Source organism: Cynoglossus semilaevis, chromosome 6, assembly GCF_000523025.1.
Source record: "Cynoglossus semilaevis isolate Cse_v1.0 chromosome 6, Cse_v1.0, whole genome shotgun sequence".
Taxonomy (NCBI): domain Eukaryota; kingdom Metazoa; phylum Chordata; class Actinopteri; order Pleuronectiformes; family Cynoglossidae; genus Cynoglossus; species Cynoglossus semilaevis.
The window spans coordinates 5826608-5837753 of record NC_024312.1 but is presented as its reverse complement, the minus strand read 5'-3'; the positions used below and the strand labels follow the sequence as shown (position 1 = coordinate 5837753).

Genomic DNA, 11146 nt, shown 5'->3' with positions numbered 1-11146 from the left:
CACTTTAAGATGAACCTTGAACCTCCAAAATCCATCTCACTCAGTGGGGACCTGCAAAATGTCCCCATAGGAATAAGTGTCCCAGAAACGACAGTATACCTCGAAGGACATGTCCCCACAAGGATACAATACAGGAACACAGGTACTGTAGCTGTAGCTACGCTTCCCCTCACAATCCACAGCCATCGCATTTTTTCAATAAACTGTGTAAACACAGAGGCACGTGGTGTTTTTCACTACAAAGTACTGCTGTTCAGTCAGTTGTAAAGTGAAACAAGACTGAGTCGTCTTGACCAATCATAATCGATCGTACATGGAGCTGACCTTCAACAAAACAAAATTAGGACCGGACAGTTGTTGTTTTGGTTTTTTTCTTGTCGGGGGGGGGGAGGTGGCATTTTATAAGCTCAAAATATCCTAACAAGTGCAATGCAACATGCACCAGTTGTTTGTCTTTAACTCCTGAGCTAAGGACATATTCTTTAATTTTGCTGAATGTTTAAAAACCAACGCACAAATACATCAAATATTTCACAGGTCCATACCGTACTCCATTTCTGAATTAATACTAGAGGTATTTTATAAAAAAAATTCACAGTAATTTTTTTTCTTGCAATAAAGAGACGTCTATTTGTTTTGTCGTCACAGTAACAGTCGAGCTGCTCACCCCTCTTTATTCAGTGATGTGAGCTAAAGAAGCAAATGATTCGTTTCCTTCATTTACACAGGTTTAAAAATATATATTTATATATCTATATAACGTAGTAAAGCTTTAAAAAACGTGAGTGGAATTCAGTAATAAATGAGGGCAAAAATCAAAAATAATTACAAGGAGTAAAAAAAGTTATAAAACTCATAATTTAATCCCTTTTTGTGACTGATTCACACCATCGCTGTCTTGACCATAATTAAGTTTATTGTACTACAGTATAAACTGTATACTGCATTTTTGGCCTTGATTTGAATAATACAAGGATCAACCCATTATTCTCTTGGCACTGATGAGTTATTGTGCCATTATTAAATATTGGTGTTGTGAAAATCAGCGCTTGTTGGAAAAAAAAAAAAAAAAAAAATCTCAGTATCAGTGAAAAACCAAGACGATCAACTGTCCGTGAGTTTGTCTTCGTGCTAACATGAACCCTGACCTTCTCACCTTCTCTGCTCACTGTGCCTCTCACGGCTCCATGTTTAGTCCCTGGAGCTTGTGGTAAATCACGAGTGGTGGTGAAGATGAGGTGAAGACGTTCAGAGGTGGACATCATAGCACAGCTCACCGTGACTCTACACCGAGCTGTCGGGAAAATCTTAACTTAAACTTAAATCATTCACATCGAGTGAATTGATATATATTTATAGATCATTTATCTATAGAAACCTACAGGGGAAGTTGCTGTCAATTGTTGTTGATTTGACGGCTGTCACTTTCCCCTCATTGGTTTACAAGTCATTGAAAAACTCCTCAAGTTGCTGTCAATTGTTGTTGATTTGATGGCTGTCACTTTCCCCTGATTGGTTTACAAGTCAAGGCATAGTGACGTTAAAATACTCCTAAAAACTCATCGTCTCAAGTCCAACATATCCATCACTTTGTCCACCACTGATGTAACGTGAAGTTTAAGTGTGGATTTCATACACACACAACATTTACGGTTGGTGAGCGACATGTTTTTCTGGTTCTCCAGAACGACTCAAATCACCTAAATACACGATGCTCCAATATCATTTTATTTTTTTCCCAGGAAGACTTTTTCTGGACTGTCTCTCTGTGTCCAGTCTAAGCAGAGTGAACGCCAACATAAAGACTCAGACAATGTGAAGGAGGTCAGTGAAGGCAACGCAACTGAAAAAATAGGTTCCGTAGTTTGAATGCTACCACGCACGTCTGGCAAAACAGCCCTTCTGTGATCTGCTATAGGTCGTCATGTTATACCTAAAACAGTCGTGTCCACCAATCAGGGTTGAGATTTACCGGCAACATAACTTACTATGAGGAAAGAGAAGCTAAAGTTCAGTTGCTGTTAGCCACAGCTAACCAGAGTCTTTGCTCCAGTTTGAGTCCAATGTTATGTTTTGTGAAAACTGCATCAACCTGAACTCTTTGACGTGAATTTTTTTTTTTGCACTGGGTGTAAAATCACAGTAAAAATCAACTGTTCTTAGAGCGCCCTCCGCTGGATCACACGGTACCTGCTTTCAACAGTCTGAGGTGTACTGACTGTTTGGTTTAAACTTGAACTCCCATGTTTGAATGTGGAAATATGCTATGAAAGTGGCAGCTCCAGTGGTCACAAAATCATTTTTTATTTTGTCTGTAGTTAAGAAACTGTGTCCTCCTGCTGTGTGTACGTGTGTATGTGTGTGTGTGTGTGTGTGTGAGAAGAGATCAACAGTCCACCGTTAAAAGACTAAATATCAACAGAAACAGCCAACAGGAAGAAAGGGTCACAGTTCAGCTGCTGCTCAGTACCACACGTGGATCACAGCCGCCGCTGTTACGACAGCGCACCCCTTCCACGGTCACGCGGTACTACAAGAGTACTACAAGAGTACTACAAGAGTACTACAAGAGTATGTGGTTTGATCGTTCACAGTGTGATGATGTTGCCGTCCTCTCTCATGCTCTCCGGGCTGTTACTGGCCGTGTCATCGCTGAACCTTGACGTCGCCATCGAGCCGTCAGTCAATGATGCGCCAACGCTATTGGGCAACGAGATGCTCTGTGGGAGGGGCCTGACCGCGGTGGCGTGAGGCGGCCTCGTGTTGGGCGAGTCTCTGTTCAGATTTGTGCTGTTGCCGTTGTTTACCTGCTGCGGTTCATACGGTGTGAGGCAGTCGTTCTCCAGGATGAGGTCGCCGTCGTCGTCTTCCTCGTCGCTGTCGCCCTCTGCGATGCTGTTGCTGCGAGGAAAAGGAAAAAAATAAATATATTGATCGATGAAGTTATACTAAAACAGAAACTTTTTTTTCCCCACAGGGACGACATCTACCTTGCAGTGATAGGGTTGCTCTGAGAGGCGGGGCTTGGGGAGTCATGTGACAATGCTGAGCCACTGGAGCCTGCAGATCCTACAGAGCCAGAGTTTCCAATGGAATATTTACTCCCACGATGCATCACGTTGTTTCTCTGATTCGCAGGTTTCACAGTCACGATCAGGTTGTGACTGTTGGCCACCATCATGTCTGTGACCTGGAAAAGACACGGAGTTTAGTTCTCAGTAACTTCCATCCGTCTATCTGTCCATCCATCCATTTAGCCTCTATCCCCTAATCCTATTTAAAGTCATGGAATTCTTTTAGGAAATGTGCCCTCTAGTGGTTATAGTTTTTCTGGCCTACTTCATGACCACACATTTAAAAAACAATTTTACACCAACTGTACGGTAAATGTTGATGAACAATCCATGCTCAACTGTGACTACTAGTGGTGAGACCTTAAAACTAAATCAAGTGAATGAGCAGAATTAAATAATAACAGAAACAGTGTTGTGAAAATTCTTATTCCTTTTTTTTTACTTATTGTTTTGTCCTTGACGAATGACAGATGAGTTTCCTCCCACTGAATTTTACCTGATCCAACGACTTTCCTGCGACATCGATGCCGTTCACTTCCAGAATCTCGTCGTTGACGGCCAGCAGGCCCGTGCTCTCGGCCAGTCCTCCCCGAACCAGACGAGATATGAACACCCCGGGAACCTTCACCAACAGGTGGCAGCAACAGGTGTCAGAAACCGTGGTTTTTGGACCAAAAATGTTACTGTGTCTCATGATGACAAATATTTTGTTAAATCTTTATCTCACCTTCTCCACTCCTTGTGGCGTCACCCGCACACTCACCCCGTCACGTATGTAGAAGCCCAGGGGTTTGTGGGTACCGTGCTTGTGAAGCCGCACGCGGCGGTGCGTCTCTGGCAGAATGTCCACATCTATGATGGAGGAGATCTGCCTGAAGTTCTGGGGCATCCCAATCATCAGGCCTGGTTTGTTCTTGGAGTGGGTGGAGCCTGAACCAGTGGGGCGCAGCCCAGTCAGGCCCAGACCTTTTTTACGCCTCTGGAGGGAGTTGGTGCCAAATACGACGGGTTCATCGTCTGAAAGGAGGGAAGGAAAGAGAGTCTGTTATTTCTTCTGTGGTTCATCAAATGAAAATTGAATATATATATATTTTTGTAGAAAATAAATGGATTGAATATATGTCAAAAATGATACATGAATTGGATTTATGTCGGGGGTGAATATATAAATATATATGGTTGTATTTATAAGTCTACAAGTATTTATTGTATAAGTCAGTGCTAATTGAGTATAAAAATTTTAATTATTTTTTTTTTTTTTACAAATCATGGTATCCTATGAGACCATCCTGGTTATTTAAAAAAAATATTAATTCTTACTACCTGTTGTCTCCTATGAGACCATCCTGGTTATTTAAAATTCTTACTACCTGCTTGGACATTTTAAAAATGTTGTCCTGATGCCAGATTAACAAGAAGAAAACACTGTCGTTTACACCTGGTGCTCCAACAAAACACATCGTCCTAATGCCAGAGTTCAGCTGATCGCTGAGTGATTTGAGTCTTGAATCTTCTAAAATCCTGTACTATCCCTTTAGGAAGCCAATAAAAATCAGCTCCATGCCTGAGGCTGGAATAAATAAACACAGCTCCCTGCTGCAGCATACGTAATCTGGAGACAGGGAAGTCAGATTTGATTGTTTTTGAAGATTAGACCTAGAGACAGTTAAAACAGGAGAAATATACAAAGTATCTTTTTCAAAAACATCATTTGACCGTGATTAACTTCTGTCGTCGTGTTTGAGGAAACATTCAGATTCACAGCCTGAGACGGTGAGGCAGATTTAATCTCAGTCTGTAATCCCAGCCTTATTGTAGCAGATGAATCTGACTGGTCTTCTTAGAGAAACAATTGGGTTTTACACATACACACACACACACACACACACACACACACACACACACAGAGGGATTGAGATAAATCTGGTCAGGCTCAGGGTTTTTTTCATTCCAGATGTTACCACATAACGTTGACAGATGTGATCCATTAAAAACGTATTTCCAAATACTCTACACTGGAGAGTAAATCACATACACACACACACACACACACAAAAAAAAACAACAACTGCCGACCCAACCACAATGTAAAATTAGGGAATGCAGGAATACATTTAAAAAAACTAATTTAAACAAAGAACTTTTTTTAAATGGAAAGTAATTTTTGAGATGATAATTTGCAACTGTGCGTCACTGAAAATGTAAATTATTTTATATGCAGATGACGATAAAATGTCATTTTCATCTTTGTATTCATCTCTGGTTCTTATCACTGATATAAAAAAAGACAAGATTTGCATAAAACATTAAAGTCACAGTGCAGTTTATTCAAAAGACCAAGGCATGCAATAAACTAGCGCCCCCTGCCTGAGACTGAGGAGGAGCTCGGCATGTTGTTCCACTCACGACATCAGCACCAGCTGATTTCACACTCTTGTCTCTCACACTCTCTGTCTCCGTCTCATCATCCACTTGTCATTGGACAATATTTTATTTGTCATCATCAGACGTCGATTCACATTCCGTTCTGACATGACCCGTCACTGACACCGCTGACACACACGGCCCGAGGAGAAGAAAGAAGTATAGAAGACACACCCTTTTCTGTTTTCAGCACATTCAGTTTCTATTTTGGTCTGGCTTCAACAACAGTGCTGCCTGCCTCCATTATCAGCTGGATTCTGTTACAGCTTCAAGAGAATGTGTTCTGGAAGACTTCCACTCACTCCCCAACGGCTGCTGAAGGAGCAACACCTCACTGTTTGTGCTGCCGTTCCATAAATCACAGTGGATTTTTGTTTCTGCAACTGTTCTGTGTTTCGCTCGGAGTTAAAAAAAAAAAAAAAAGCCAAGCAAATATGTCTGCTTTGAATAAAAAAATAAATAAAACATTTTTTTAAAAACTTTCCAGTGGAAGAAATGACAACAAGTCAAATGTCTATGCCCAGTTGTTCTCCTCTGTTGCTACGAATCCTGGTCAAAACAAACAGGCTGGTCTCCAACAGCGCCATCACCTGCCTGACTTCAAGTATTTGAATAAATTCCTGCGGTGATGTCACAGGTTAGGGTGTGAACACAGGTTCATCAACAGAACTGAAGGAGCACTTTGTTGATTCCAGGAACTCAGCCTGTGTGTAGCCGCCAATAGAACAAACAGTCTCACACTAATGCAAATGTACAGTATTAAAAACAGCCCGGCGCCCATCAGTCATTCTGACGTGTCCTTATCTTAGAGCGGTGACTACATAGAAAAACTGCAATACTTCAAATACCACTGTACAGTCACAAGTGTTGACGCCACCGAATACCCGAAAGTACCATCACACCCAGCCAGAAATGCAATATTCTCCCGCTCAACTTCAGAACAGGCGACCCTACCTCAGACTTGAGCACCAATGACTGGGACTTGAACCCACAAATCTTCTATCTGTAAACTATTTGATCAAACTTCAAAACTTCTTTGAGGCCAAACCAGCAGAAACAGCTGCTGAGGTTAGCACTGAAGGCGAAGCAACGTTTTATGAAATTGAATTGTCATTTTAACTGCTGAAAAAAAAGTTTGAAATTTTTTGTACACAGTCATTAATTCCTTCACTTTAATTTCAGGAGAACAAAGGTAGGAACGGAAGTAGAGAATCTCAGCTGGGGTGAAATACCTGAGCAGCTGCTCTGACCAAACAACATTCTTTCTGTCGCACAGTGTGTGTGTGTGTGTTAGGTCACTGTGGGAAGAAGTATCAACCACAAAAAAAGAAAAAAAAAAGGTTTACATGTACACACACACACACATATATACATGCTAACTTGCATGTGTAATGTGAGTGTGTTTCCTGACAGGGCAGACAGGGGGCCGGGACCAGAGCCCACCAGAAAGAGTCAGACTGAAGCCTGAAGGCACAGAAAAGGTTTACATGTACTCCACACACACTCACACACACACACACACTCACACTCACACTAACACACACACACACTCATATGTACTGAACAAACTTTGTTTTTCCCCAAAACTTTACACAAATGTTCTACACAGGATGTGACGCAGTTGCTCAGTGAAATCTCTCCCTGACCGTATGGTCGTAACTGGAGAATTCAGGGAGTAAACAAGTAAATGTCAATTAAAAAAAAAAAAAAAATTAAATGTGAAAAGAAATTTCCAGTTTTCCTTTGATCCATAAAAAGAAAAAAAAATAGAACTTGTATAGAACTTGTATTTTTTCTGATTTTATTTTGCCGTAAGCAAGCAAGTACTTTTTAAATGTAATTTTATTTTGCCGTAAGCAAGCAAGTAATTTTTTTAATTAATCATTAAAACAATATTTAATAATATTTAAGCTATTATCTATGTAAAATATAAAAAAAGAAAAATTCAAAAATAAAAAAATTGAGACAAATACAACATCCAAACATCTAAAATGGCATATTTCCAGTAGTGGACTAATTGGAATTCAAGATATATATGTGTATAGCTGCCATATGTTACATTGTTACGTTGTTATATCAAGGTTGAGATAAACATCTGTTTTCACTTAAGGCATAAAATATTTCCTTTGATATTCCACTTTACCATAAACCCAAATATGAGAGAATATTTCACAGTTTTCCTTCTTGTGCCAAATGCTAGTTCNNNTGTGTTATTTTAGTCTTTGAATTCTCTTTTCTCCAACTCCTTCTGCAGTTTTCAGTTTTCTTCTGTGGTGACTTTCAACTTTCTTCTGCTTTTTTGGGTTTAACTTGGTTCATATTGACTTCACTGTATTTGCACAGAAATCAATAAGAAAAAACTATATTTTTTATATGTGTATTTGTACAATCCGGCCTGTCCTTGGCCTTCCACAGTGAGAAAATATTATCAAAATGAAGTCTTTCTTGGTACTCCTCTAGAAATACTGTACTGTACGAAGCCGTTCTTCCCCAGTATTGGGTTAGCGTTGGTACGATTCCACTGAGTTTCATTGGACACAATCTTTGATGATGCGCCTGTTGACGTGTAAAGTACATAATGTCATCGACAATAAAACCTGTTGCGTGAGGTTCCTGTGACGTCAAACTCAACTCTTAACTGAATTCATATCATCTGCATACGTGTCATCTGTCCCAAACACAAGTCTATTATTACCCATGTGTGTAAGTGTGTGTATTGTGTTGGGTATTTGTAACAGTGACCTCACTTTGTAGTGCCCACCATCTGGGAAAGGGGGGGGGGGCTGCCATATGGCTGGATTTAGAGAAGGTTCACAAAAATCTTGTGCAGAATAAAATGTCAGGACAGAAGTTGAGTCATCAGATGGTGAGTTGGAGGGATATTAGCTCTCGTCAATTTTGCTAATTTTAGGTGTACTTTCCATTCTACGTTATTTAATCAAAATAAGTAGATAAAACGATACGGATTAAGATAATAGAAATTCATTCATGATTTAATGAAACAGCTTCACTAACCACACACCGAGGGCAGATCCTGCCCAGCTGAATATACTTCACAATATGTGTCAGATGTTGACAGTTTACGTCCTTCTCCTCGAGCTGAAACCAATCATCTGTTTTTGACATTTCCCTGTCACCCAAATGTCAACCTGTGCGCACATCCTTGTCATCACGAGTAGGTGTTTTTGAAAGTGTGATATCATCTACATACAGCAGCACCTCAAACAAGCTCTCGTTTCCATTAAAAATGGCAAACCCCTCGAACAGAAACGTGTTTGGACCCAATGGCTTTAAATATTTCTGAATAAACCTGCATTTGGACCCAATGGCTTTAAATATTTCTAAATAAACCTTTATCTTTTGGCATTGGTCTGCAACCCCTTATTATCTTTCCGGCATTTTCTACCAGAGCATATTCTGTTGCTGTGAAGCCTAGAGCTACTGGAGACAACAAACAACCGTCTCCCTGTGGTCACCAGTACTGCAGCGGCAGCAGCAGCAGCTCTGCTCTGGATTGATGTTCTCCAGCCGATCAGTGGACTACAGCAGTGCGGTAACGTCCTCGTCCTCTCCATCCGTCTCTCTGATCTCCTCCATCCCAGCCGTTCACTGCTGGTGTATTAATATTTCATTTCCTGTTCCAGTCAACACGCCGTACGCAGACATGTTCAGCTGTCCGTGACCACCTCTTCATCCATAACTTACACACTTCTGTCAGACGTTCCGAGGAGAGTTTTAGCACTCCCAGCTGGAACGTTATATAAATACATTCATGCAGCGTAGCTTTGCATGTCAGCGACCCTGGCAGTGCTAAAGTCGTGTACTGTTCAAATGTCTTTGTGTTACAGTTATTTCTGGAAAGTCACGGGCGACATGCGGCGCTATTCCAGAGGAGGATAAACGCCTCGGGGTCCATGTCACTTCCTGTTGTTTCATTTATCCGCACGTTATGATCTTCATCTACCGTCGCTGTTCTTTCATCCCATCGTTTCTCTGAGTTAAGCTACGCTAACACTGGGAACAGGGATCTAGGACACCTGGGCTTCTTTATTAATAAACAGCAGATATGCTGTGTCAGCAAGATTCACATGAGGGCATAGCAGTGAGAAATTACAAAACACTCAGACTACTGCAGACAGCACAGAGTAAAAATGTTGGGTTTGTTGTCAACAAAATATTTTTCTTTAAAGTTTCTTCTATGTTATGATATTTAACTGCTGGGATTTGAGCAATTATTTTTCTGTGATTTGTTCCATTGATAAAAACGTTCTTTCTCAAAGTATTTATATTTGAAATGCTTATGAACATTTTAATTTACTAAAGTCATTTGCCTAATTTCTTACTTACAGGCAGTTTCTAGTTTGGGTTGTATGAATCACAAACATTTTCGAAATATTTTAATTAAAACATTGATGTGACCTCGGGAGATCGTGCCATTTTTGGGGAGTGTTGTGTACACCTGCTTCAACATGGGTCATTATTACATGAATAGGATTAGGTTTGGTATAAAACTTTAAAAAAATATTTAAGGCTTAACGTCTTTCTTGTTTACAGATTACACAGAGAGATTGATTTTCTTTTCTTTTCTTTCTTTCTTTTTACATTCAACACAAACCAGAAGTCATGTGATTACATTTTGAAAAACTTTAAAAAAATATTTAAGGCTTAACTTATTTTACAGATTAATTTACAGATTCCAGTCTACACAGAGAGATTGATTTTCTTTTCGTTTTCTTTTCTTTCTTTCTTTTTATATTCAACACAAACCAGAGGTCATGTGATTACATTTTGAATCTGGAAGAAGTGTTTTTGACCACAGTAATTACACATTCACTAACGCAAGTGCAAATATTTCACTCAACTGACAAAAAAAATCCTTCTATGAAAGGCTTTACAGACATGTATTCTCTGGCCCTACATTCACACCTGACCAATTAGATAGAATATCTAATGCTAATCATAAATTCAAAATAAAAAATAAATAAAAATACCCTGCTGACCTGCAGGATGTCCCCAAAAACATACTTTAAAAAAAAAGTGCCCAGAAGTGCAGCTACACCAGAAACACACACACACACACAGTCACCTGACTTCCTCTCCGAGTGCATAGTGAGAACTGTAAATGTGGCTGATATGATAAATGAAGTATTTTAGAGTAAAGTAATTCCACTCCGTGTCTGATGTCTTACACCACTCGTCTCATCTTTCTCTCTGTCTCTGCCAGACACACGAGACAATTCACAGTAAAGGTCACAAACACACACACACACAATCAAACGTCGGTCTGTCTGTCTGTATGTCTGTCTGTCTGTCTGTCTGTTCTCCACACAGAGAAGAAATTTATGGACGTGTCGATAACTGTAACGTCTAATTATTATAGCAGACAGTGCAGCATGAGTCATTTTTAAAGCACTACTTCAGGGTAAAAAAAACGGGACGAAAAGTCCCTCCGCCACCTCGTCAATCTAACCGTGTCGTCTGAACTTTTAAAAGACTCAGACTCAGAGCTCTTTGGTATAAAAAGGCTCCCTTTAACATGGACGTCAGTGCAAAACTGAATAATGCAGGAAAATCACAGTGATCTGGTGAGAGGATCTCATCTGCTCTAACGAGGCAGATGTCCACAGTGGACCGAACGACTCCATTAA

The 11146-nt window shown here is 40.2% G+C and overlaps 1 protein-coding gene across 1 annotated transcript in view; it reads right to left on the bottom strand.

Annotated features, from left to right (window-relative positions):
• Positions 1-2282: 2282 nt before the first annotated feature.
• Positions 2283-11146, bottom strand: part of pard6a (par-6 family cell polarity regulator alpha) — a 13620-nt gene continuing 4756 nt past the window's right edge. Inside the window, exons 3-6 of the mRNA XM_008311539.3 lie at positions 3802-4091; positions 3571-3696; positions 2991-3190; positions 2283-2901 (exon numbers count right to left, since the gene is read on the bottom strand). Coding sequence (XP_008309761.1) covers positions 2589-2901; positions 2991-3190; positions 3571-3696; positions 3802-4091 — 929 coding nt within the window. The 3' untranslated portion in view covers positions 2283-2588. The remainder of the gene's footprint in view (positions 2902-2990; positions 3191-3570; positions 3697-3801; positions 4092-11146) is intronic.